This window comes from Peromyscus californicus, unplaced genomic scaffold (assembly GCF_007827085.1).
Source record: "Peromyscus californicus insignis strain IS unplaced genomic scaffold, ASM782708v3 Scaffold_9__1_contigs__length_137607984, whole genome shotgun sequence".
NCBI classification, from domain to species: Eukaryota; Metazoa; Chordata; class Mammalia; order Rodentia; family Cricetidae; genus Peromyscus; species Peromyscus californicus.
In genome coordinates, this window is record NW_026294617.1 from 68,632,458 (window position 1) to 68,659,601 (window position 27,144).

At 52.3% G+C, this 27,144-nt stretch overlaps 3 protein-coding genes and 1 non-coding gene across 8 annotated transcripts in view; 1 reads left to right on the forward strand and 3 right to left on the reverse strand.

Moving 5' to 3' along the window:
• Positions 1-2,645, forward strand: part of Ash1l (ASH1 like histone lysine methyltransferase) — a 161,635-nt gene extending 158,990 nt beyond the window's left edge. For all 4 annotated transcript variants that reach the window (XM_052731543.1, XM_052731545.1, XM_052731542.1 and 1 more), the window contains one exon: positions 239-2,645. In XM_052731543.1, the coding sequence (XP_052587503.1) occupies positions 239-330 (92 nt within the window). In that variant the 3' untranslated portion in view covers positions 331-2,645. The remainder of the gene's footprint in view (positions 1-238) is intronic.
• Positions 2,646-8,246: 5,601 nt separating this feature from the next.
• On the reverse strand, positions 8,247-16,663 carry Rusc1 (RUN and SH3 domain containing 1). The gene is given in 14 exon segments (XM_052731569.1): positions 8,247-8,886; positions 10,531-10,580; positions 10,582-10,654; positions 11,070-11,616; positions 12,100-12,146; positions 12,311-12,416; positions 12,488-12,662; positions 12,759-12,835; positions 12,951-13,049; positions 13,833-13,908; positions 13,910-14,244; positions 14,475-15,705; positions 15,707-15,907; positions 16,532-16,663. Coding segments are annotated over 13 exon segments (3,102 nt in total). The 5' UTR covers positions 15,824-15,907; positions 16,532-16,663; the 3' UTR covers positions 8,247-8,717.
• A 198-nt stretch (positions 16,664-16,861) lies between these two features.
• Positions 16,862-27,079, reverse strand: Fdps (farnesyl diphosphate synthase). 2 transcript variants are annotated; one of them, XM_052731574.1, is made up of 10 exons: positions 26,947-27,079; positions 25,713-25,875; positions 24,271-24,411; positions 19,264-19,344; positions 19,025-19,147; positions 18,700-18,788; positions 18,542-18,614; positions 17,959-18,036; positions 17,734-17,868; positions 16,862-17,114 (listed from the first exon to the last, which is right to left on the reverse strand). In XM_052731574.1, exons 2-10 carry the CDS (start codon positions 25,851-25,853, stop codon positions 16,914-16,916), a joined length of 1,062 nt encoding a protein of 353 aa, XP_052587534.1. In that variant the 5' UTR covers positions 25,854-25,875; positions 26,947-27,079; the 3' UTR covers positions 16,862-16,913. The 2 variants fall into 2 exon arrangements, with proteins under 2 accessions (XP_052587534.1, XP_052587533.1); XM_052731573.1 differs by lacking the exon at positions 26,947-27,079 and adding an exon at positions 25,960-26,842.
• LOC128106872 (U6 spliceosomal RNA) lies at positions 22,939-23,045 on the reverse strand. Its single transcript, XR_008216903.1, has one exon. It is a non-coding gene; the product is annotated as a U6 spliceosomal RNA (small nuclear RNA).
• Positions 27,080-27,144: the final 65 nt, after the last annotated feature.

Below are 27,144 nucleotides of genomic sequence, written 5' to 3' on the forward strand. Positions count from 1 at the left end.
CTTCAGTGTGAGGCTGAGCTTGGATAGTGTGTTTCAAACCCTAGCGAACCACTTTTCTTTTGGAGGGAGGGTAACAGCTTCAAAACAAAAATTTAGGTCTAGAGAAAGACCTAATTGCTTTAGGCCAGAGGGGTGGGAGGGAAGGAATGAGTCCTTGAGTTTTCCTTAGAGTGCAAATCCAGACTGAGGTGTAGAAGAGTGGTATTTGCTGAACTACCTTGGTTCTTTCTGTTTTCAGCCATCGACGTGACCTACCTGCTGGAAGAAGGATCAGGCAGGAGACTGCGAAGACGCACTTTGTTTATACCGGAAAACAGCTTTCGGAAGTGACTCTGAGCGGAGGGAGAACATGGAGCATCTGGGATCCAGTGAAGCCAACAAGTCCGCTCTCTTGCTCTCTGAGTGTGGACGGGGCGGGAAAGGTCCATCCAAGCAAGGGAGTGGGTCACGTCTTTGACACTAGGTACTTACTAGACCTGGAGCTAGTGGAGAGGCAGGAAGTAGGCTTGCGTGAGGCCGTTGAGTTTACTTCTCCTCTTCATGGCTTTGCCCTGAGCGTTACTGTATAGAGGAGGACCACATCGGGAATAGCCGGAAGTGCCGGGACTTAGAGCACTTGACAGTCCTCACGGCCCTGCAGGCACTCAGAGTGCTGCTTCCTGTGACAGGTACAGATCAAACTCCAAAGGGAAGGGCCTGGATCCCAGCCCTGTCCCGTCTGCTCCTTCAGCTCTAAGAGCTGTGTCAGACCTAAAACAGATGTTGTAGCTGGGGCCTCTCCTGACTTCCTTGACCAGGAAACTTCCTTCTTCCCAGCCAGGTCAGAGTCCTAGAACATGAACTGACTGCTCGAAGCACTTAGAACTGCTGCCACCCTCCCTGCTCTGCTCCCCAGAAGTGAGTCAGTGGAATCATGGAGTAGAAGAGGCCTCCGTGGGGTCAGAAGGGCGGGCAGTATTTGTAATGATTTTTTTACCCTTCCTAACCTGCCGAACATATTTTTTCCTACTGAGAAAGCCACGTCCCCGCCAGCACACATGCTGCTTCTCCTCCTGTGTGTCTGCTGTGCTGTGCAAAAAGAAGATTCACTTCAAAAACAAACCATCAAAAACCAATTTTCTAAAACTACATGAAAACTCTAAGCTCCTCCTCTAATGAAACTCACTACAGACTGTTGAGCAGTGTTCCCGGTCAGAGTGTTTGTTGCGAGTGTAGATCACCAGTTGATGAAAACACTACTCTCCTTTTCGTAACTGTGGAGTTCCCAGTGTCTGTCCCCACTCGCCCGTCTCCCTTCGCCTTTCTGAATGACTTCGTCATCAGGAGGTATAGCCAGGGTCTCCTTCCCTCCCAGTCTTGACCAGACGTTAACAGACCATACTGTCTCTCTACGAGTAAAATTCAAAAAGCTTTGCTCTGTCTTCTCAGACATACATATGCATATACATTTTAGATGTTCTTATAAGAGAAAAGATGGTTTTTAAATGTGCCAAGTTGTGTGTGTGTATATATATATATGTGTGTGTGTGTGTGTGTGTGTGTGTGTGTGTGTGTGTATATATGTGTGTATGTGTGTGTGTGTGTTTGTGTATATATATGCTGTGAGATTGGTAAGCAATACATTAGTAAACACATCCTCATTACTCTTTTCCGATGCTGGACCAATGATGTCCTAACTGTACATTTCCTTCCCCTTATGATGACGACGCTCTGACTCATTTAGGTAGAGACATTTGACCACCTTTCATTCCATTGATTTTCTTTTTCTTTCCCTCCTTCCTGTGTTATTCTTAAGGGAAAAAAAGAGAGGAAGGGGATGCCAGAGATCCCCTTGAGCAGAGAAAAAGCAAAATATTTTATTAAAGAAAAAAGAGAAATTAAGAAAATAGTTTGGAGTATTTTCTTACTGTAGAGAAGCATTGTCCATTACCACGAGACCTGAGTATAAGATACTCACGTGTGGAGCTGGGGTCGCATGTCCAAGCCCATTGGAGTGGTTCCTTTTGTTTCTCGTTGCAGGGAGTGGGTGGGAGGGAGGTTGGACTAAGGGCACTTTGGGGGTCTCATTTTAGTCAGAAGCAAGAAAATGACAAGAAAGAGCTTAAAATCAATGTTTTCCTTTAATAGTGTTAAACACTAAAATTGTAAAAAAGAAAGAAAAAACTTTGTAAAATGTAAGACCAGAAGCAAAAGACACTACGCTGTCATTTTATCTTTCTTTTATTGAAAGATTCAAAACTGAGATGTTTTTAGACAATCAAATGTTAGATAAGTGCAAAAACGTGCTTTTTCTTACTGGTGTAGAAATTAATGCCTTTTTTATTTTTCAGTTATTTTATAATAACAAAATAAAAACAACCCCCCAGCTGCCAGGTGGGTTTGGGTGTTTGGAAAGCGGGGCAAAAGCACTACATCACTGCAAATAGCTACAGTTAGTCTGCATGTCTGTAGGCTGTGTGATTGCGGAGAATATAAATGCTGCTAATATATTTCCTTTTTACAGAAAAGCATATCTAAATAGATGATTGTTTTGATGTTAATCTTTGTAAATTATGTATTACCAATTTTAACATTGGATGTAATTGCATAAAGGCTTGCATCTCAATCCTGGAAAGTCTAGCATTAAATGGAACAACTTTTCCTAACTGGAGTGGTTTCCTTGCTTTTTTGTGTACCTCTTTCCTACTCCAGTATCTCCCAGCATGATCTCCATCCTGTTTCTAATAAGATCTTCTAAAACTGTCATCAGTATTCTGGGCCCCACAGGAAACATTTCTTCAATTCTAGGGTCTGTCTAGTTGGGCTCAGCCTGACGAATAAGTAGCACAGCAGTTCTCCTTCCTACCAGACATCCAGCTGTCTGTCAGACAGCACCGTCCTTTCCTTACATTAGCAGCCTCTAAAGGGGCCTTTAACCTAGGGTCACTTTATTCTTTTGAGACAGTGTCTCAGTATGTAGCCCTGGCTGGCCTGGAACTCTGGAAATGTAGACCAAGTTTTTTCTTTATTTAGGTATGCTGAAAGCCCACCCCAGGGCCTGTGTGTGCCAGGCAAGCACTGAGCTACCTCCTAGCTAGGTGGTGGGGCGGCAGCCTCAGTGGTGCACACCTTTAATCCCAGCACTTGGGAGGCAGAGGCAGGTGGACCTCTGTGAATTTGAGGCCAGCCAGGACTACACAGAGAAGCCCCATCTCAAAAAAGTAAACAAAAAAAGACAAGGTCTAGCCTCAAACTCAGTCTGGCCTCCCAAGTGCAAGGACTGCATCCATGTGCTGTTATATCTGACAACAGGTCCACATTCAGTGTGCTCCGTGTGTAGACAGTGTCTGCCGTAAATAGCTTCCGTGTGTTAGAATTCATGGCAGTGCTGTGTGGTGGGGTTTGTAGATGAGAGGCTGAAGCAGTAGTGGGGCCAGTCGACCCTCATCTTAGCCATGATGTTGTCATCTCCGTTCTAAAAAAGCAGAAACCAAGGCATGGGCTTGCTCAATAACCTGCCATAGTATAATTATAAGTAGTATAATTTTATGTGCTTAAAGACTAAAACTGTAAAAAATTAAAAAGAAGCCAGGCAGTGGTGGCCAGCACTCGGGAGGCAGAGGCAGGCGAATCTCTGTGAGTTCGAGGCCAGCCTGGTCTACAGAGTGAGATCCAGGAAAGGTACCAAAGCTACACAGAGAAACCCTGTCTCGAAAAACCAAAAAAAAAAAAAAAGAAGAAAATAAACTAAAAAGAAGAAAGAGCCCAAGTGAGACTCGAGATGGATGAGAAAAGTCCTTGCTGTGAAGAGTAACGGCGGACTCAGTCCCCAGCACCCAAGGAAATGCCCAGCAGGCATGCCCACCTGTAATCCATCCTTCAGGAGTCAGGACAAAGGATCCCTAGAGTAAGCGAGCTGACTAGACAGGCCCAGTCGGTGAGCTCTGGTCTCAAGCAGTCAAGAAAGGCTTCTGGCCTCAACCTCTGGCCTCCGAATGCACGTATGTACTCGGCGAAACAGAAAAGGCCGAAGCACCCCACTTAATTAGAGATCCCCTCCCCACTTACTTTTGTCCAGACATAGTCTGTCACACGGAACTCGGATAGAACACCGAGGTGCCACACACCTTTCATTCCTGCACTGTTGGGAGTTCCAGACCAGCAAAGGTACACTATAAAGGTACATTGTCCCTGAGCTGACGACCGAACTCAGGGCCTTGAACTTGCGAGGCAAGTGCTCTACCACTGAGCTAAATCCACAGCACTGCAACCCTGTCTAGAAGGGAAGAAAGGAGCAATTCCAGGGCAGTCAACTACCGTCCTCCATGTCTTCTACAGGTGAAGCTGCCACTGTTACACAAGTCTCTTTATGACTGCGAAATAGGCTTTAAATGTTCTGTGTATCTTTTTTCTAATTTTTTATTTTATGTGTACGAGGGTTTGGCCTGCATGTTGTATCTGGTCAGGGCACCACATGTGTGCCTGGTATTCATGGAGCCCAGAAGAGAGCTCTGGGTCCCCTGTGTACTATGTGGGTCCTGAGGACTGAGCTGGGTCTGGGTCATCTGGAAGAGCAGGCAATGCTCTTACCTGCTGAGCCGTCTCTCCAGCCCCATCTTGTAGCATGAATCCTAATTGGTCTTAATAAAAACCCAGAGCCAGATATCAGGGTAAATGCTAAAAGAGCAGAGAAGCAGAGCAGCCAGCCACTAGTTCTTACCTCTAGGATATTCTCAGCCAAAAAGAGCCCTGAGCTCCTGTCTCCTCCCACCTTACATTCCTCACTCTGCCCTGCCATATCACTTCCTGTCTCCACCTCCCGAGTGCTGGGATTAAAGGTATGTGCCACCACTGCCTGGCTCTATTTCCCTTTTAGACTGGATCAGTGTTGTGTAGCCCAGGGTGGCCTTGAACTCACAGAGATCTGTCTACGTCTGCCTCCTCTTCTGGGATTAAAAGTGTGTGCCACCACCACCTGGCCTCTATGGCTAACTAGTGGCTGGCTTTACCCTCTGATCTTCAGGCAAACTTTATTGTAGTATAAAACTAAATTTTACATTGCTGGCCTGTTTCAAGTTCTGCAAGGGGATCCCACTGTTCTGCTTACACCTGTCCAAGGCTGAGCCATTAGGCTGTGACTACAAATGTTGTAGCAAGCCAAATGTCACTAATTCTCTAACAATGTTATCTGAAGTCATGGCCAAGAGAACGGGTCAGAAGGAACAGGCAAACAGATGGTGTCACGGAAAACAAAAGCTGTTATCAGTTTCAGGACCATGCTCGAAGACCATAGACGTCTTTGACACTTGTGATCCCAGTCCCACAGTAACGGCAGTCTCCTATATTCACTCATCTACAGCTTTAAACATATAAACTTGTTAGTGTGGGCGGATGTTTGTGTATATGTTTATGCCTGACAGGCATGGTGGTCCAGCTATAATTCTAGCACTCGAGTGAACACACACACACACACACACTTGTGTGATTTACAATTAAAGGAGCCTCAAAAACGCAAACTCCGGCTCTTTTAAGGATAGACTAAGCAGCTGAGGAGATAACTCAGTGTAGACAGCCTAGCTTGGATCCCTAGCACCCACATAATAGGAAGACAGGCACACTCACCTATGGTTCCTAACACAGGATTCTCAGAGCAAACTGTCGAGGTAGCCTCAGCAAGAGACCCTGACTCCATAAATAAAGTGGAAGGCAGCCAAGGAAGACATCTGACGTCAATTTCTGGCCTCCACAAGCACTCCAGCGCACATGCACACACACGTGCAAACATGTATACGCTAAATATGTATGTAAAAAAGAAGGATGCTGGCTGTTGTGGCGCACATGTATGTAACTGGTCCTCAGGAAGCTGGCACGGGATGGCAAGGGGCAGGGGGTAACGCCTCTTCAAAAATGAAATTTAGCAGCACTCGGGAGGCAGAGCCAGGCGGATCTCTGTGAGTTCGAGGCCAGCCTGGGCTACCAAGTGAGTCCCAGGAAAGGTGCAAAGCTACACAGAGAAACCCTGTCTCAAAAAACCAAAAAAAAAAATAAAAAAAAAAATGAAATTTAGGCCTAGGAGTGTAGCTCAGTGAAGACCATACATTGTCTAGCACAAAGGAGATCCTAGGTTCAATTCACACCTCAAAAGGGGGGGGGGGGGGGCAGGGGCACCTTATTCCCAAATGCCATCAAAATCCAGTCTGAGAAGTCAGCCTATGTGAGACTTGTCGTAGGGACAGATTGCAAACAGCACAGGAAGCAGCAGCATCCACTCCACCAGGCCCAGGCAAGCCTTCAGTGGTGGCAGGATGCGGATCTGAGATGTTGAAGAGGGCCGAGGTGCTAGAACTGAGCTTTCTCCTGTTTTCTGGTGTTCAGGCACCAGGCTGTCTCTGCGGTCCTCCCCTAAGGAGAGTGCCGAGTCCCAGCAGTCAGTAGGAGAGCAGCAGTCCTCGGGTGCTCTGTGTGTAAGTTGAAGACAACTAGCCTTGGTTACCCTGCCGTGGAATGTTAAAAGGACTTCATAGAAAGGGAAAGTGTAGGGGCAAAGGGGGTAGGCTAGAGAATCCAACTAAGGGAGCCTGAAGAGATGGAGCTAAGCAGTATCAGGAGGCTAAGCCACAACCCTGTCTTCCTTCTTCAGGAGAGGAGAGGAAACCCGGACAAGGGATGGGAAGCAGTAAAGAGCAGGACAGCTACTGAGCTGACCCTGGGGTCAAGGAGAGCCAGGAGAAGTAGGGTGGGAAAACTGACTAGCCTGATTGCTGGGTTGGATCTTGAGTTTCTCATCCCTAGGAGTCTCTCAACAGCTTAGGGCAGCAGGCCAAGGTTTTTAATCCCCTCAAAGCATATCTCTTATCACTAACCCACAATTCCCAAAGATAAACTCCCCCAGCCTTACATGCCCTATTGCACCTTTCCTGAATGGAGGTTTCTCCTTGGTACTTTCCCATTCAGAGTTGTGGTCATAGCTTCCTGGTTGTTTTGCCTCTTTAATGCCTCTTCTATCTAGACCACCTTTGTAGTGAATCCTAGGACATCTTAGCGTTTCTTTCTCTTTTTTATTTAAATAGCTTTTTTTTTCATTTATTTTACATACCAACCAGTTTCCCCTCCCTCCTCTCTGTAACTGATGGAAGCTTTATTTCAAAAGATTGACAGGAAACTCAACCATCCTAACCAACTAACGGCTGGCAAGATACTTTGCTTTTACTTAAAACTGTACCACTGCAGACGGTGGCATTAAACAGAAAAGTGCCACTTCTTCCCACATCAAACCTTCCTTTTACCTCAAAATCTAAAGTACAGTTTCAAAGTCTATGTGTCCATCTTTCCTCATCTTTCTTCAGGCTCCGTCATCCAGTGAAAGGGCAGTGTGATAACCGAGCGTGTGGGGCTGTGGAGCTGGCTCAGTGGGAAAGGCACTTCCCATCAAGACAGATGAGTCTCATCCCAAGGACCCCCAATAGTAGGCAAGAACTGACTCCCGGAAGTTACTGTCTGACCCACACACGTGTGCCACGGTGGACATGTCCCTTCACACACACACACACACACACACACACACACACACACACACACACACACACTATCTAGAAAAAGAAAAAATCCAAGGTGTTGGAGGGCTTCCTGCTGCTGCAGAGGACCCATGTGTGGTACCCAGAACCCACATTGGAAGCTCACAGCTGCCTGTAACTCCATCAGATTTAATAGAACAGTGGTTCTCAGCCTGTGGTCTTGACTCCTTTGGAGGGCAGAATGACCCTTTCACAGGTTAAATATCAGATATTTACATTACAATTCATAACAGCAGAAAAATCATAGTTAAGTAGCCAAGAAAATTTATGGTTGAGGGTCATCACAACATGATGCATTAAAGGTCACAGCATTAGGAAGGTTGAGAACCGCTGTCATAGTGACATGGTGAAAATGAAGCCCTCCCGCAAGTGGCCCTCTGACCTCCACGTGAGCCATGGCATGAGTGCCCCCTCCAGCACACACGTTCAATGTATTCTACAGGACAAAGCCTGGCATCCGAGCCAGGTGCACGCCTTTAATCCCAGCACTCGGGAAGCAAAGACAGGCAGATATCTCTGAGTTTGAGGCCAGTCAGGGCTACCTGGTAAGATCCTGCCTCCCCACCCCCCCAAAAAAATAAAAAAATAAACTACCTATGCTAAAGAAGAAGTATCTACCTGCCTTGGGCTCCAGTAAAAGGACTTCCCTCCCCGACAGCTGTACCTATACCCTGACACCCACAGGAACACGTATCGGTTCAACTCCCACATTTTATTGGAATAAGGAAGGAAAGAGGCAGATGAATGCTAGAGGCCCACCCACCAGGGGTGTCCAGGCTTCCACCTAGCACTTAGCACAGCAAGAGTACATCTTAAACACAGGCAACGAGGGCTAAGGAGAGACGGAGACCACAGTCCTGTGGGCTTGGGGGCAGAGGCGTGTTCTATACTGGCACAGTCCACTGTGAAGGCTGAGGAGGGATCGATGGGGATTTGAAGATAGGAAGGGTGATGGTCTCTTGTGCAGATGGAGAAAGAGAAAGGAGTCCTGTAGACAGAAGGCCTTTCTACGTGTTTGCAAGAGGGAAGAGGGAAGTTTATTTTAGCTGTCCACAGAAATGGATTTGGGAAGAAAGGTGTGTCTGCAGAAGGAAAAATGCTTCAGTTCACGTGAACAGCATTTGTGAGCTATTCCATTCCTAGGAGAAGGAGAGAGGCCCCGAGCTAGAGAACGAGGGAGGTATAGCCCACGGGCACCAGCCCCTCGGCACCATCGCGCCCACAGCGCAGCCAGTCTTCACCCACTGTGCCAATGACGTGCAGCACTTCCCCACGCCGGAAGCTCAGCTGGTCAGGTCCCGCAGCAGTGTGGTCACAGAGGGCCCGGACTGCCCTGGGGGAAGTCACAGAGAAGGGTGAGGACAAGGTGCCCAGCTCTTCCCAGGCCATACTGTCCTATGGCAGATTGCCAACACTCACTGACTTCAGAAGAGACTTGGGCTCACTCACTGACATGTTGTCTTTCTGGGACCGTGGCCTGTCTGAACCCCAAAACTCTCTGGTGTTTGCAAATAACATGGCCCTCCTAACACTCCAGGCCCTCCCGATGGGGGGCAGGCAGGGGGACATGACTCCCCTCGGCTGTTCTTGGCAATCCGGCAGCTCCTCAGTCAGTCCACTACCAAAGTTCACTTCTGGCTCGTCTCCATGCACTTCCCCTTCAGTCGCACGGCCATCACCCTGATTTGGACCTCTGTCCTTTCTGGGGGGCTACATGGAATCATTTATGCCAAGAGCTTCTCCAGGTCTACCCTCTCCACATGGCAGTCTACCGTTGCCAGGCTTCAGCCCCTCTGAGGCTCCCCACTGCCTCAGAATGACATCCTGGCTCTGTGGCTGGCCCTACTGACCCATCATCGTGTCCCACAGTTCTTCATTTACCCCTTTGAGCCCCAAGCCTGGGGACAGTGTCCCAGAGGGTTCCCTCTCCCTTTCCACCCCAGTCACATCCACAGCCCTGCCGGCCCAAACGTGCCTGAGCTCGTCAAATCTCCTAGCCACACAGGTCTCCATTGGACTATATGCTCCTTGAAAATCAGACACCAACAAAATGGGGGCAGTTTTGTTCTCTCCTTGGCATAATGCCTGGCCCAGAGAAGCACCTAGAATACACTGAATAGATGAAAAATCAAAAAGCTTAATTTAGGCCAGACATGGTGGCACATGCCACTAATGCCAGCACTTGGGTCTCTCTGCATTCCAGCAACCAAAGCTCCATAGTAAGACCCTGTCTCCAAAAGAAGTAAATTAATAATTAACTTTAAAAAGCTTAATTCAGTGAACTGAAAATACCCAGAGAAATGGCCTCAAAGTAGAAGCCTGAGCCAGGAGTGGTGGTTCAGGACATGGTGGTACACACTATTAATCCCAGCACTTGAGAGGCTGAGTTCAAGGCCAGTTTGGGCTACATAAACACACCTTGTTTATTTTTATTTTTTTAAATAGCTGCCAGGTGTGGTGGCACACACCTTTAACCTTTAATCCCAGCATGGAGGCAGAGGCAGGCAGAGCTGTGAGTCCTAGCCAGCCTGGTCTACAGAGTAAGTTCCAGGACAGCCAAGGCTGTTATACAGAGAAACCACGTTGGGGGTGGGGGGCAAGTATTGACTGTGCATACCCTTCTTTAATCTCTATGATTAAAGCAGGTGGATCTCTGTGAGTTCAAGGCCAGCCTGGTCTACATAAGGAGACCCTGTCTCAAACAACCTGCCTTTTCCATTTGGTTACTTTTTATGTGTGTGGGTGTTCTGCCTGCGCACGTGTTCTGTGCACCACATCCGTGCAGCATCCGCCACGGGCCTGGAACTCGGGACTCTGCTGTGTCAGCCACCACGGCACGCCCAGCATCTTTTCCCGGACAAAGAAGCTAAAGGAATTAGTGCCCCAGCAGTAAAGAGCAGGGAAGAAACCATGCAAACTGACCTTCACACTACCTCCTGCCCACTCTGTGGCCACAACACGCGGCTGCAGCCCTTACCTGTTAGCCTGCACCCTGCCGGCAGGCGAGTCCGCAAGCTCCTCGGGAGGGGGTCTCAGGAGATGTCCCCCGCTTCACCAGAGCCAACACACTCACTGTTGGGGGCAACCAGCTAGATGGTCTCCTAGAAGACAGGATTTGGTCACTGAAGCCATACCCGAGGAAAAGAATCCAAGAATCCCCCCAACGGCAGTTTGGGGGCTGGTCAGAGGGCAGAGAGGGCGGCTGTAAGAACTGTGGCTCCATCAGGGTCTACACAGGAACTAGCTAAAGTCACTAGACACCACTGCGAGCCACCTGCTGGGTCAGGGATTTTTCTTTTCTCAAGGGCCAGATAAATGTTTTCAGCTCTAAGGATGAGGAAGTGAAATGAGGAACTTTATGTAGCCACTACAATGTAACCATTTTGCATGTGACCATTAGAGCCCATAGCTATAAAAAACCTATTATCTAAAGAGTCATAAACGACTAGCCACGGTGAACTCTGAAGGAAGCAGAAGGCCAGAGAAGGGACGGTGTGCATATGCACGCACACATACCTGGACTTGAAGGCTCCGTTCTCAGTTTCTGAGAGGCCCCCGGGCACACCAAAGAGCCGCCCCAACCACACGCTTCTGCCAGGTGTGGTTTGTTCTGTGGGTGGAGGTGCCTCCTGTGTGCCCTCAGCCGCAGTCCCAGGACGCCTGGGTCCCCACCGGAGAAGAGGGAAGCCTTCAGTGCCGCCAGAGGCGTAGACCCGCGAAGCCTGGGTCAGCTGATCCCACCAGCTGCCTGCTGGAGGGCGGGTGGAGGGGGCTGAAGGGTCTGCAGTGGCCTCTCCTGAAGTCCCTCGGAGACTCTGAGCCAAGCGGCCACCCCACTGCAGCACGGCCTGCACAGTCTGCTGGAGGGCAGGAGGGGGGCCCGCAGGGGCAGGAGCCTGCTGCAGGCCCACGGGCAGGTGGTGGTGGTGCTCAAAAAGCAAGTCCAGGTGGAAGGTGAGCACGGACAGCGGCTGCAGCAGCAGCAGCAGCTCTGTGGACAGCGAGGGGCAGCTGCCACACGCCAGGGAGAAGAATCCGGTGGGCAGGTAGAGGGACAGAAGACCTGGGAAAGAGCAGCCCGCGTCAGCCCCAGAGGGCATCCTGCACCGATCCCGGAGGAGCCAGTATCTCCCAGACCCCACTCTGTGTGGGCCCAGGGGCCCAGCCCTCTGCCCAGGTGGAACCATTGCCTCCACGGGGAGATATGCCCAGTTAGTGTTGTCAATGGAGAAACATTATAGGTTAGAACGGGAAGAGACCAAGGGCCTGGGAACACACACAGAGGTGAGGACCTCCCTTTCAGGGTAGAGACGGAACCTCACAGAGGAAGGGACCCACAGAAGAAATGAAATCTATCGAGGGAGCAAGAAGGGCAAGGGCGAGGCAAGGAAGCCACAATTTCCTCGAGTGGGAACAACAAAGGGCCAGGTCTCCTGGGCTCTCCTCCTCCCGTGCCCTTCCCAGAGCTTGAAGCCTGGGAACCAGCAGGCAAGAGCCTGTCCTCTCCTAACCCAACACCACCACGCCTCCCATCTGGGCTTCTGACCTGCATCCTCCTGGAGGCTGGAAAACCACAGTTCCAACTGTTTGGTGCTGGAGGGAAAAGGAGAGGGGGTGAATTGAGGGAAGACATGGGGAGTGAGGGATGACACCGGAGAAGGGAGGCCTCTGAAAACATGGGGCCTCCACTACCGGGTCCTATCCACGATGTGCTGGTAGTTCCAAGGCCAAAGAGCAGCGGGGGAAAGGCCACTCACTTGAGGAGGCCCAAGATGAAAGCGTGGAAGCGGCTGCGGCTGCTACTCAGCGGGGCCAGTCGGCTGACCTGGCTGTACAGGGATCCCATCGAAAGTGTGCAGGAGCCTGAGGACAGGGGCTGGCGTCAGCCAGGTCCAGGCCCTGTTCCCATCGGAGCCCACTCCCTCACAGCTCACCTGGCTTCACCGATGCCTCCACCACGCTCCAAGGGCTGCTCCTGCGCTGCCCAGTGATGAGGTCCTTCCGGAACGGCTTCAGTCCATCGGCCACCAGAGCATGGAGGGCCGGGCAGAGGGTGGTCAGCACCAGATGCCCCACATCCGGGCTCAGCCGGCTATCCCCCAATTGGGCCTGGGGACAGCGCAAAGCGAGCGGGTCCAGAAGCATGGCAAGCCACTGCCTGCCAGGTGTTCGGGCGCCCTTTCACCGCTCTCAAAATAAACTCACCTTCTGAACCAAGTTCCGAGCAGCCCCAAAATGCGAGATGATTTTGTCCACTGAAGCACTAACAGCTATCAGGAGACCTGGGTGGAGATGGAAGGCACATCAAAGTCCCTGGTCTGGGGAGCGGGGGCAACAGGGCGGATAGCTGGAGACCAAGGCTGACGATTCAGACAGAAGGCAGGAAGGGCGAACTACCTTTCTTTTGCTCCTGCAGCTGGCCAGTCCCACTCTGGGCTTCTGCCATCCACAGCCGCTGGGCCCCGGGAACGCCGGCAAACGACCAGGAACTACGCACTATGGAAGGGAAGAAGAACGCGATGACGCTTCCTTACCAAGGGTTACAAGGAGGACGCCGGCTCCCAAGGGTTACAAGGAGGACGTGGTTTGGGAGTCGTGGGAGAAAGAACGCAGCCACTTGAGGCGGAGAGAGGAGTGTGCAGTCTTAAGTAAAGCCCAGCCCTCGCCACCCCCACCTCGGTTCCCATTGTCCTTCCTCTCCGGAAAGTCGGGGAGCCACACCGACCAGCTGGGCCTTTAAGTAGGGAGATGACTGGGTGAGGAACTTGAGGGCTGCACCCACTGAGCACGTGGGAGCCTCGACCAATGGAAAGACAGACGGGAAAGGGTGGAGAGTCTCGGGGAACCCACGTAGTCACCTTGCACCTCTTAGTGCAAGGCTCCAGCTTCACCCTACTTGGGGGCGGGATTCATGGAGGAGGTGTGGCTAGAACCTCCTGGGAGGGGACAGTGGGTCAGAACCACCGCCTCGAGAACTTCCCCTAGCGGAGGAATTCCACAAAGGGTGTGACCCCAGGTCCCTAACAATGGACCCCTTAAGCTGGGCTGGAGACCGGGTGGAGTCGGCGTTCAGCGAGGAGAGCAGTCACGCTCCTCACCCCCAGAACGCGGAGCAAGGCCAGCCTCCCCGGAACTAGTGAACCCGCTAGGAATCTGCCCAACTCCAAGGGCGAGATCTAGCCAGGCACCCTAGAAAAAGGCTAAAACGCAGGCTGGCCCAGGGCAGGAGGGGCGGCGGGCCGAGGCGCGGCCCGCGGGGCTGGCCCAGGTCCGTCTTACGTTGCCTGGGCGGAGGCGGTGGCCTTCTGGTCCAGCGAGGGGCGGTCGGAGGACGCGGTGGTGCTGGCAGCGGGGGGGGCGGGAACCTGGCGGGGTGGGGGCGCCGCGGCAGGGAAGGTGCTACTTCTGGGGAAGAGCGGGGAGAGCAGCAGGGCCAGCTCGGGGCTGGCCAGGCCAGGCAAGGCCCCCCGCGTGGGAGGAGAATAGGCTCCCACTGGGGAGAGGCGCACAGGCAGCAGATGCTCCTCCGGGGGACTCGCTGCCCCCAGCAGCTGCAACCGGGAATTGGACCGCCCGGTTAAAGGCGTCAAGTGCAGGGACCCGGGTGCGCCCGCGCCCCCACCCTCCAACAGGGGGCGCCCGTCGGCCGAGAACCGGAAAACCGGGGGCCGAGGGAATAGCGGGGGACCGGCTGCAGGCGGGATTGGCGAGGCCAGGTGCAGAGGGGGAGGGTAGCGGGGCCGACAGCCAGGCAAGGAGGGGCGGGAGAAAGAGGAGCAAAGAGTTAGTCCCTTCACTCCAAGACCCACCCGGTTTCCCTTTCCCCAGCGCGCCCTGGCCTTGGGGCAGGGAGGACACCGCAGAAGGAGGGGATGAGGGGCGGGCTCAGGACCCGCCCTCCGACGGGTCTGCGCTTCTTACCCACGGCGTGCGCGCGCGGCGGCTCCTCGGGCTCCGGAGCTGCGGGGGCCTCCTCACCCACGGCGGGGCTGCCAGCCCTGCCCTCCTCCGGCAGCCCCTCGGCGATGGGCTGCAGCCCAAGTCGATTCTTCTTCCTCCGCGGAGGGACGGGAGGGGGAGGCGGGCGAGGCGGGACCAAAGCCCACCCAGCCGGAGGGTCCCTGGGCGGGACTGGCGGCGGCTGGGCTCGGCTTCGCGACCGGAGTTCCTTGAAGGTGGTGACTTCTCGGGCAGGTGCCAAAGAACCTCCCAGGGACCCGGTCGGCGGGAGCTCGCTGTCAGGCGAGAAGACGATGAGCCAGTCGCTGCGATCTTTCTTGGCCTGCGGCACAGGGGGCAGCCCCGGACCCCGCTTTCGCTTCTGGGCCAGCTCATGGAAGGACGTGATTGTCCGATGGGGCACCGGCTCCTGGCTGACGTCACCTCTCCATCCCCCATCAATTTTCCCTGCATCTATTTTCGAACCAGAACTGGTGTTCAAACAAGAAGCCAATTTCCCAGATTCTGTTTTCAAGCTCGAGTTTGTATTTTCATCGATTTTCCAACCAGAGTCACTGTTCTCGACGGCTTTCCATCCAGCTTCAGTTTTTTCTGTGTCAATTTTCCAAATGGGGTTAATTTTCCAGCTGGGCTCTGCTTTCCCTGAGTCGATTCTCCCATCTTCGGTCTCTGAGAGCTCAGAGGTAGCGAGATCCTGTTCCCCACTGTCTTCCTCTTCCTCCAAGCCTGGGGAAGGTAGGTCCTGGCAGGTGGTCAGGGCGTTGCAGTTGGAGTCCAGTCCAGGTCCGGGTGGGGAAGATACTCCGGAGCAAGAATCCGGAGAGCAGCAGAAGCTGTCCGGAGAGCAGGTGCCAGGGCCCGCTGAAGCCAGAGGAGAGCCCGGCTCCACGGGGAAGGTGCTGGACTGAGGGTGGGCATCCTCATTGCCAGGCAGGTCGCGAGAGTAGACTGACACAGGGGACTCATCAGGGCTAAGATCTGAGCAGGAGCTGAGAGAGGAGGAGCATCCCGGATCTGAAGGCGAGGCGGCCTCTTCCTCCTCCTGGGCAGGGTCCTGCTGGTTTTCTATGCTGGGCGCGTGCTCCTGGCAGCATCGGCAGGGCACAGCTGGACTGTTGGAGTTGGCATCCACCAGAGTCCCGCTGCAGGGCCCCCTGCTTTCTTTGCCCCCTGTGTCTCCTGGGGGCGGGGGGTGTGCTCAGAGGCCCCTCCCGTAGTTCAGGACGGCGGGACAAGTGCAGGCCCAGGGAGACATGCTGGAGGTGGATGTGATTGAGGTTGCAGAGTAGAGCCCGCTGAGGGGACAGCATGGTGTTGAGGACGCAGGATGGCTTCCAGAGAACCAAGAGGATCCAGCCTCTCACATTCACCTACCTGGCAATTCAGATGCAGACCTGGAAGACAAGGGTGGTTGAAACCCAGATACTGAGATTGCGGGTAAGGGCACCGGAGGTCACTGAGGACTAGGGCAGACCTGGGAAGAATCTAGCTGCCTTGGGAGATATTTAAATGAGATTCAAATCACCAGGAACAGGCCATTAGTTTCCACTGCAGTATTTGCTGGTGGAGTCGAACATAACCTCCAGGGAACTGAGAAAGGAGGGTCAGAGAATGCGGTTCCGCGCTGATCTTCCTGGGGGTGCGGAGCTTGAAAAAGAGTAGGGCCCGGAATAGACCCCAATCCTTTCAAATCAAGCCCTGCCCTCCAGTGTACCCCCTCCCCCGCAGGAAGGAGACCCCGCCCGGATGCTCTAGTCAGGTGAATGGTGGGGGACAAGGCGAAGGACTTGGTTAACACAGGAGGGGTCTGGGCTGAGGAGGAGAAAGCATTCAGCTCGTCAGTCTGCATCTGCCCCGGTCCAGCTCAAGCCTGCAGCCTGTGTGCCCTCACCAGCTCGCGACAAGGTCTGTCCATTCGCTCTGTTTGTCTCCATCTTCCAGGCACCACCCTTCCCCTCCCATGTCCCCATCCATCCATTTGTCCATCCATCCACACCCATAGACCGAGCCCTCCTCACCCGAGGTTCCTCCTGCAATAGACCCGGCCTTGGGTTCTTCTGCATCCCCGCCCAGCAAGGAACAGAGCAGAGGGGAGGGGCGCCGGCAAAACCCACCGTGGCTGCGCTGCGCAGCCGCACCCCTTCGTGCACGGGCGTGGCCTAGCTCAGGCCCGCCCCCAACCCCCACGCCACAGCTTGACGCGATGCCTGCATCACCCATCTAGAGTGCTGCAGCTTTGGGATCCGTGAACGCTGATGCCAACCTGACTTCCAAGCTGCCACCGCCCACCCCTCCATTCTAGACAACAAAGCCGGACTCCTGATTGACACAAGCATAAACCCACAGGGTGTTGTACAATAATTTATTGAGACCCCTCCCTTCAAGCCTCTGCAATCTCGGTCACTTTCTCCGCTTGTAGATCTTTTCTGCTAGTTCCAAGAAGATGGATGGGGGCAGGGGCGCAGAGTACTGTTCTATGAGGCTCTTGAGGCGGCTGTAACTGTCCTCCTCATACTTGAAGAACAGAGCGGGCAGATCCAGCGCCTCATACAGTGCTTTCACCCGGGCCACTTTCTCTGGGTCCTTCTGCCCATAATTCTCCTGGAAGCAGGAAAACCGCTTTACTCGGCTAAGTTCAAAGGAACTCAGAATCCATTCATACATTCCAGAACATTGGGAAAGCCACCCACTCCATTTCGTTGTTTTAGACAGGACCTCATTATGTAGGACCGCCTGCCTCAGACTTTTTTTTGGGGGGGGTTCGAGACAGGGTTTCTCTGTGTAGCTTTTGGAGCCTACCCTAGAACTCACTCTGCAGACCCGCCTGCCTCTGCCTCCCAAGTGCTGGGATTAAAGGCGTGCGCCACCACTGCCACTCAGCTCTGCCTCAGACTTGAGTGCCACTTGTAGCTCCCCTGCCTCAAAGCTTTCTGTAGGGATCCATGGTATCAGTCAAGCACTGCCTCCAGCACCCCAGTGCTGAGGTATTGGCTCAGGATTATCTCTGTCCTATGGTTCCTCAGCCTTGGCACTGAAGAGAGTTAATAGGCACGCACTCATGTTGTCTGGCAAGAGTGTCTAGAATCCTCCCTGGCTCTGCCACTAGCAGCCTTCAGCACAGACACCAAACTGCACTGAGGCTGCCAAGTGTATCCTGGACGCACAACCACATCTGAGCCCCTCAGCAAAGGGCCCGACCCCTGCAGCCCCTCTTGGGCACCTCTAGGATCTGGCGCTGTTGCGGAGTGGCCCGCTGCAGACACTGAACCACCAGCCAGCTGCATTTGTTGTCCTGGATGTCGGTGCCGATCTTTCCAGTCACGCTGGGGTCACCATAGAGGTCAAGGTAGTCATCCTAGGCAGCAGCAGGTAGAAAAGGAGAGGTGAAGAGGCCTCCAGGCAGGGGCGAGGAAACACATGCTCTGGGGCTGGCAGACCTTCCTACCTGGATCTGAAAGAACTCGCCCATCTCCAACAGGATCTTCATGGCATTGGCGTGTTCCTTCTCCCCATCGATGCCTGCCTGCGGGGAAACAGGTGAGGCAGCAGCAGGGGCTACAGGCACCCTGTCCTCCCAACGCTTCCCCTGGGCTTTGCTTCCTACGGTCCAACCTCTAGTCCTTCTCATCAGTTAGGACTTCCTGGACTCCTGACAAATGAATCCAGTGAGGGCCCTCACACCATCCACCCTTAGTTACAGCCATTACAGGTCCACTTTCAAATTTTTTGGCCACCTCCAACTCCTTCCAAGATGAAAAGAAAACTTAAGAGCAAGGTCAGGATGGACCACGAACCCAACTACCCCAGCCTGGTCTCCTGCTTCACTTTTCCTCTGCTCCTCCATGAGCTGCAGCACCTGCAGGCCTCACCCCGGCTCACGCTCCGCGCCTATCTCAGCCCCCATCAGAGGGCTGAGTGGCTTGCGTGAGGCCAGTCATAAATGAATGTACAGGATTGTCCCAGTCATCCACTCTGTGCCTTCCTGTCCCAAAGCCCACGGGACAACAGCGAGGGCGACACTGACTTACCATGTACATGGCAGCCGCGACAGGCAGGTAGAAAGAATAGAACGCTGTCTTGTACTTGACAATGGATTTGTACCTGAGTCGGGGAGAAGATGCATTCATAAGGGCAAGGCCCATCCTGAGTCCCTCACCATGCAGACATGGCTGCCACTGGCCCTTACCTCTTTTCAGTGTATCTACCAAGATCCACCTGGCCCTGGGGGGCTGTGATGAGGTCGAGAGTCTGCCCAATCTCCGTCTGATAGGAACTCTATAAAGGAAGCGTAACGGACGGTCTCTAAGGCAGGCTCCCTCCAGAAATGGGGAACGCTGGCATCCCGGGCCTCACATCCCAAGCAGCTGACAACTAAGCAGTCAGCAGCGGAAGAGAGCAAACCTCCAGGCCACACCACACCCTTCCCCGGCAACCCCAGCAGAGCAGATGAGCACTGCCCAGAGGCGGGGCTGAGGGCAGGGCCTGTGGGCCCCGCTCCAGCCGCAGGGCACCTGCAGGAAGAGCTCCAGCAGGTTGAGGTAGTAGGGCTGCTCCCTGCAGTAGGACTTCAGCAGGCGGTAGATGCAGGCTTCCAGAAGCAGAGCATCGTTGATGGCATCCAAGCCTATGCCTGGCTGTGAGGAACAGAGTGACAAGTTACTCTAGCCAGGTTCAGCCATCCCAGCAGACACCCACCCACCTCCCTGTGGCCTCCCCACGTCATTGCTACCTTCCCATCTCCGTTAGTTACCTTCTGATACCAGCAGATCTGTCCACGGCGGGTGAGGGAAGAATCCATGATGTCATCTGACACAAGGAAAAAAGCCTGGAGCTAGAAGGGAGAGTGCAGTGAGGCCCCCGGGCTCCCTGGGAGCCTCTCCAAGTACAGCTGCTGCTTGGCCACTGCTGGGCACTGGGTGGGAAGGCTGGGGTAGGGACCCCAGGAGTTCCGGGACCTCCTCTCGGAGTCCACATGCTAATGGACTACAGGGGAACTCTGCCATGTCTAATCAGCTCTAGGACAGCCCTGGTAGCAGGAAGAATATGAAACACCTTCATGCAGTGCAAAACGTCAATGAATTTTTGTTCCAGTGAGTGGTTGTGTTGGCTAGTTTTAGGCCAACCTGACACAAGCTACAGTCATTTTGGGAAGAGGGAACCTCAACTGAAAACTGTCCCCAGATTGCCCTGTGGGGAAGACTGAGGCAATTTCACTGTGGGTGGTGCCACCCCGGGCAAGGTTTTCCTGGGGTGTATAAGAGAGCAGGCAGGTTGGGGATTTAGCTCAGTGGTAGAGCGCTTGCCTAGCAAGCACAAGGCCCTGGGTTCGATACTCAGCTAAAAAAAAAAAAAAAAAAAAAAAAAAAAGACTGTGGAGACTCTCGATGTTGGACTAAATGTACTTTGGCCGGGCGGTGCTGGCGCACGCCTTTAATCCCAGCACTTGGGAGGCAGAGGCAGGTGGATCTCTGTGAGTTCGAGGCCAGCCTGGTCTACAGAGCAAGATCCAGGACAGGTAGGGCCACACAGAGAAACCCTGTCTCAGGGGGAAAAAGAAAAACAAAACAGGAAGGAAGGAAGGAAGGGAGGGAGGGAGGGAGGGAGGGAGGGAGGGAGGGAGGGCGGGAGGGAGGGAGAGGGAGAGAGAGAGAGAGAGAGAGAGAGAGAGAGAGAGAGAAAGAAAGAAAGAAAGAAAGAAAGAAAGAAAGAAAGAAGGAAGGAAGGAAGGAAGGAAGGAAGGAAGGAAAGAAAGAAAGAAGGAGGAGGAAGGAAGGAAGGAAGACAAAGAGGGCAGGCTAAGCAAGGCCGGAGAACAAGCAGCAGTACACCTTCATGGCATCACTGCCATCCCGACTTCTCAGTGCTGGACTGTCGTCTGCAAGTGTACAATGAAATAACGTCTTTCCTCCCTAAGCAGCTTTTGATCATGGTGTTTATCACTTCAATAGAAATCTAAGACAGTGATTTTTATTTAAAAAAACAAAACAAAATTGGCTCAAGAGATGGCTCAGTGGTTGCTCTTGCAGTTTCGATTCCCAGCACCCACACGACAGTTCACAACCACCTGTAACTCTAGTTCCCGGGGATCCAACGCCCTCTCCTGGCCTCTGTGGGCACTGCACACACCTGGTACACATACACAGGCAAAACACTCACACATATAAAATCATACAAAATAAAATTGTTATTAAAGTTTTCAGAAAATCTACTGGGAAGCAGCTCTGTGACTCTGGGCAGGGCATCCTCCAACAGCCCCACGCTTTCACTTCCACTCTCTTCTGAGAGGAGAGGCTAGGGATGGAGTGTCAGGCAGGGTCCGAAGGGTCCCTCCTAAGACCTGAGAGTCACACTTCCAGGAACATGCCAACAGCACCACCTTGGCGGTGGACTACGGGCTAAACAAATGACTCTTCTTTAGACAGTCACACCCCTCACATGGCCAAGAAAGACCTTGACCTTCTGCCTTTACCTCCACTTCCCAGGTGCTAAGATCATGTGTGTCTGCCTCCTTGCCTGGTTTTATACTCTGCTGGGGACTGAACCCAGCACTTCATGCATATGCAGCAGCACTCCACCAAGGCAGCTGCTTCCCCGGCCTTTAGACACTCCTCAGTGTCTGCAAAGGGCTCATTTCAAGTACAGGATGTGCAGTCGGTCCCTCTAGATGTCCCCAGAGCCTAGCACTGACCTCAGAGTGGGGCTTCCCAAGAGCTCTGTTAAGGATATGGAAGAGTAGAACACTCAACCCCCATGATGCTTTTGGTTTTGTCTTCTTGAGACAGCGCCTCATTATGCAGGCCAAGGTAGACTCTATCTCAAGATCTCAACTAACCTCCTCGATACTGAACTCACACGAGTGTGCAATAACAGCAACTTCTTACTAACAGAATATGGATTTGTTAAGCATCTTTTCAAGACATAGCAAATTTTTGTTATTGGATTATTTGGTTTTGCTGTGTTGTGTTAAAAATGCTGAGGATGGGACCCAGGGCTCACACATGGCAGGAAAGGGTTTTACTACTTTTTTAACCTGCCCTCCCCACCCCAAAATGATATATTTTTTTTCTTGCTTTTTTTTTTTTTACAAACTTTTTTCTATTATTATTGTGGGGGGGGCATGTGTACCCCACAACACACATGTAGATGTCGGAGGAGAATGTCAAGGGTTGGTTTTCTCTTTCCATCCATACAGAGGTTCCGGGGATGGCGCTCACTTGGCTGGCTTATTCAGTAAGTGATTTACACACTGCATCATCTATCTCATCACCCTCGTTCACTGTGAGGGGCAGGGGATGTATCTGAGTCAGATGGACACTGCACAGCATGCAGTGGGGTCAGAGGACACTTGGGAGACGCTGACTTTCTTCTTCATGGCTTCCAGGGATCAAACTCAGGTCTTCAGCCACCCTGCCAGTCCCTTATTTTCAGAAGTTTACCAGTAGGCCCGGAGTGCTGGTGGCTGCGAGGTGATGGTGGCACACACCTTTAGTCCCAGCACTCGGGAGGCAGAGGCAGGAGGATCTCTGAGTTTGAGGCCAGCCTGGTCTACAGAGTGAGTTCTAGGACAGTCAGGGCTACACGGAGAAACCTTGTCTCAAAAAACCAACCAAACAAACAAAAATCCAGAAGTCTATCAATACATCATTCAAACTCCACAAACTGGTCTATTTAATCGACCACTTCAATAAAAGTGTGAGCCAGGCATGACGGCACACACCTGTAATCCCAACACGTGGAGGGCTAAAGCAGAGTATCTTGAGTATGAGGCTAGCATGAGCTACACAGTGAGACCCTGTCTCAAAAAACAAAAACAAAGGGCCAGGGATGCAGTTCAGGGATGCAGTTCAGGGATGAGTGTGGTCACCACAGACAAGGCCCTGGGCTTCATCACCAACTTTGAACCCCTACCCACCTGGAGAAAAGAAAACAAAAACAAGCCACAGACATTCCAGAGCCAGGAAAGCTAACCACATAAGACAAAATGGAACTGAAGCAAATCAGAGCTAGCGATCCGTGGGAGTAAGGATCCTACCTCAGGGAAGCAGCCTTCACTTGGCTCCAGCAAATCGTTCCGATAAGTGAACATGTCAAAACTCTGGATTGTGTGAATACAGTGTGTATGTTCATAAGTGTGCATGTGTGTTGTTACATGTGTGCATGTGTTCTACGGTATGTACATGCTTATGTGTCTGCATGTATATGTATATATGTAGTACAAGTGTATTTGTGTAAGTTTGTGCATGTGTGTGTGTATGGTGTATATGTTTGTTCAAATAAATACATACATGTGCATTCATGTGGAGGTCAGAGGTTAACATTGTACATCTTCCTCATTTTTAAATATACATATGTATATATATATAGCTTTGTTTTTATAACAATCTATGTATTTTTTCACACATTGATAAAAATGTCAAAGTTAGGAAAAAGTAGGGAATGCTTCATGAATTTGCGTATCATTCTTGCACAGGGGCCATGCTAATCTTCTCTGTATTGTTCCAATTTTAATATATGTGCTCATGAAGCAAGCGCTATTTTATTCATACTGGTGTTTTGTCTGCATGTATGTCTGTGTATCACGTGCATGTCTGGTGCATAAGAAAGCTACCAGAGGGTGTCAGATCCCCGAGGTCTGGAGTTATAGATAGTTGGAAGGCACCATGTAGGTACTAAAATTGAACCCAGGTCCCCTGTAAGAGCAGCCAGTGCTCTTAACCACTAATCCATCACTCCAGCCCCTCCACCTTATTCTTTGAGACAGGGTCTATCACTGAAACTGTGCCAGACTAGCCAGCCAACAACCTCCAGGGACTTGTGTGTCTCTACACCCGAGCAGAGTATTACAGATGTACACTGCTGTATGTGGCCAGTGAAGAATTGTTCAGGCTTGCCCAGCAGGCACTTAGTTGACCGAGCCACTGTTCTATGCCCTGGAAATCCGGTTTGTGTGTGTATCTGTGTTGTATGTGTTTATGTGGATGCTTGTACTATGCACACACATGGAGACAACCAGGTGTCCTGCACATTCTCCACCTTATTTATTTATTTATTTATTTATTTATTTTGAGATGAACCCTCCTTCACTGAGCTCAGACCTCACTGATTGGCTGTCTTGCCAGGAAATTCTAGGGATCTGCCTCTCTCTGCACCCAGCACTAGCATTACAGGTGTGTGCCATCACACCTGATTTGTGTGTGCTTCAGCATATGGGAGTGGAAGCCAGAGGAAGATGTCAGGTGTCCTGTCTGTCACTGCACCCTTTTTCTCTCTCACTGAGCCTGGAAGCCCCAGCCAGCCTCCTGACTCCGCCTGCCATGGCGCTGGGATTGTGTGTTCACAGCCACAGCTGGCTTTTCACGGGGGTGCTGGGATCCAACCAAGTGGGTCTTCTGCTTGTACAGCAGACACACACTTACCAGCTGAGCCACCTCACCAGCCTTAAAGGCCCCCCTCCCCCTCGAACACAGGGTTTCTCTGTGAAGCCCTGGCTGTCCTAGGACTCACTCTGTAGACCGGGCTGGCCTTGAACTCAGATCTGCCTGCCTCTGCTGGGATTAAAGGTGTACACCAGCACACTAGCGAGATTTAAGTGAAAAATTTCTGACAGTTCTCTGTGCCTGAAGTGATTCACATTGTCTAAATGTGACTGCAGAATATAAGAGACACAGAGACATAAACACAAGCAAGAAACAGGCTTAGGATCCTTTTCAAGAAACCCCAACTCTGGGAGCCCTCTGCCTCCCTCCACCCTTCTTACCAGTTCTACACACCAGCCCACCGTCAGGGCCCGCTGAAGACTCTCGGCGTCCTGTTTCCTCGGCTCCACCAGCTCCCGGAATGCTTGGAGCACAGTCAGACCCCGATTGTACTTGCCTCCCACGGCATTGTACTCCAGGACCTGAGGCAGGCAGGATGAGAGCCATCATGAGAGCCAACACAGGAGAGGTTGTTCCTTTCCTTCTCCCTCTCTTCCTCCCAGCTCCCCCTTGGAGAGACCCTGAATCCCTCCTCTCTTCATTTCTTGTCCAAAGTCCGATGGCATATGGCACCATTTCCAGGACCCAAGTACCTGCTCCATAACGCACACTCAAGTCTTCCCGTAAGCCCAGGACTCAGAGTACCTCTCCAGCCTGCACTGAAGACACGGGCCCCAGTAGGGAGGGGAGGCTAACTCCTATACTCTCAATACTCAGAAGGCGGATGCAGGTAGGCTTATGAGTTTGAGCTCTAGCCAGCCTTGGCTACAGAAAAACAAACAAACAAACAAACAAAATGGCCTCTCCATCTGACCAAATTAGGCCAAAGGAGGGCATGAAGGGACAGCAAGATCAGAGCTATTTCTAACCCTCCAATGGCATGTCCTCGCACTGGGGTGTCCTACTGTGCCTTCCACCATGTAGAAGTAACTAACTAAAGAGACATCTCCTTAATACCCACAGCAGAAACAAAGAAAACACCCCTCCTTGGTTTCTTCCTCAGAGATGGGTCGGAAACAACATTTATAAAAAGAATTCCAGTTCTAGGCACGGTGGCACTGTAATCAATACAGCACACAGGCAGGGGGATGTGAGTGCGAGGCCATGTAGGCTAAATAATGAAACTGCCTTAAAAAAAATGAATAAATACAGGAGAAGAGAGGGAAGCAGGCAACTCAAGGATGCCAGCAACAGTTCCTTTCCTAAGAACAGAGCTTTGTGATGCTACAATCATCTCCCTCAGGCCTCAGGGCAACAGCCTCTTAAGTATCTCATCAAACTAAGACCCTATCTTAAAATTTCAGGGCCCTGGGCTGGAGAGATGGCTCAGAGGTTAAGAACACTGGCTGTTCTTCCAGAGGTCCTGAGTTCAATTCCCAGCACCCACATGGTGGCTCACAACCATCTGTAATGAGATCTGGCTCCCTCTTCTGGCCTGTGGGGATACATGAGAACATAACATTGTATATATAATAAATAAATAAATCTTTAAAAAAAATTTCAGGGCCCCAAAACAAAACTTCGCCAGGTCCAAGGCTCTACCCCCATGCAAAGCTATTTGGACAGTATACCTGCAGAGCCAAAAGTCAGGGAGGTGGGCTGAGCTGTGCCAGGGGCCTACCTACTCCAGAAGAGACTCGGCCAAGAGCTGTTACCTCCACTCTTAACAAAAGCCATGCAAAATCCACACCTCCACTGGCTTCTTCAATCCTGAATCCCTCACCTCCTTGAGCCGGGTAATGGCATCGCCTGTCTCTGGGTGGCCTAGTTCATCCTCAGTCAGCACCTTGACGATTTGGGAGAAGTGCTGGATGAAATCCTGCCTTTCTTGGTTACGAGCATCCAATTTCTGGTTCCCATTCATTGTGAGAGAGGAGCAAAACGCTCTGAGGAAAAAAACCACACACAAATGAGAGGTCTTCTCCGGCGCTTCCCTCCCCGAGGCCCCACACTCCAATGGCCACACTCACCGACGCTCCTCTGTCCACACTTGGCACCACCAGCGGGCACTGAGCCAGGCCCCCAGGACTGGACACCCATATGCCAGGGAGGGTCGTTGTAGGGAACCAAGCCACCTCTCCCGGGGTGCCCAGCAGGGGGCCGGCGGCAGAAAGACCCCTGCAGATCTCAGCCAGCGGGACAGGGGCATCGTGGGTGGGCATGGGGGTGGGGGGAACACCAAGCACTCCCTGCAGGAGCAAGCACCGAAGGCAGATGCTTGGTAGCAGTTAACTCTCTGGTACCTCCCTCAAACCAAGCTTTGTACCTCCTGCATCAGAATGCCCCACCCTCTTCCAGCTTGAATTCAGAATTACGAAAAGAGCACACAGGAAATAAAAATGTATGTATGTCGGGGTGTCTAAGAGCCAACAGATGGTCACTTAAACCGAAATGGCTAAAACTGAACGATTTCTACTTCCAAGGCTGCATTCACAAGGTTGGGGAGGCGGTACAGAGAATTAGGGGATGGGAGGTCCTTAAGTCACACTAGCAACGGAGAAGCCACACTAAAGTTCTAGAGGTAGGGCAGCTGAGCCGACGCAGAGCCGGAACTCGAACCGAGGGGGTCCGTGTGGAGGGGAAGGAGGCGAAGGCTCAGGCGCTGAGCTACGCCTGAGAAGGGGACTGGAGGCGAGTGTGGTGACGGCTCGTGATCTGGAGTACAGGGGCAGGCTGTCCGAGCCTCCCACAGGCCCTGGTCCTAACTGCTGCGGGTCTCCCGGCAACAGGTGGGCGTGGGAGGGCTCGGCAGGAGTAACCCGCCGCCGCGCTTACGGAGGACTTGAACACCCCAGCGCGGAGTTTAGAAACGGACGAAAGCACAAGAGAGCCGCTCGGCCCGGCCCACCGACCCCCAAACCGGTAACTCCTACACAGGCTGGCCCTGCGGCGCCTCGGAGCTTCACTAGAGCTGAGGCAGAAGCAAGCCTCGCTCCAGCCCCAGCCATCGCTCTCACCTGTTCCGCAACGCGAGTTCTCCCGGGGTCCAAGGTGTTTGCGGCTAACACCTAAAAGCGAGAGCGCGGCGCGTTCGGCACTCTGGGGCTTGTAGTTCCCAGTCCCTCAGCTCAGTAGGTAGAGCCGAAATCTAAGACTACAACTCCCGGCATGCTGCGAACCAGACCGCGGAAGACGCGGGCGTGTGCGGCCGGCTG

What these genes read in the sequence shown, in the direction of transcription:
- Fdps (XM_052731573.1), bottom strand. Translation starts at nt 26,138, where the DNA reads ATGCCCCTGTCCCGCTGGCTGAGATCTGCAGGGGTCTTTCTGCCGCCG. An exon ending in GTGTGGACAGAGGAGCGTCG is followed by an intron (nt 25,876 to 25,959) that starts GTGAGTGTGGCC and finishes TTTTTTCCTCAG; the next exon opens with AGCGTTTTGCTCCTCTCTCA. An exon ending in GCGAGTTCTTTCAGATCCAG is followed by an intron (nt 17,869 to 17,958) that starts GTAGGAAGGTCT and finishes GCTGCTGCCTAG; the next exon opens with GATGACTACCTTGACCTCTA.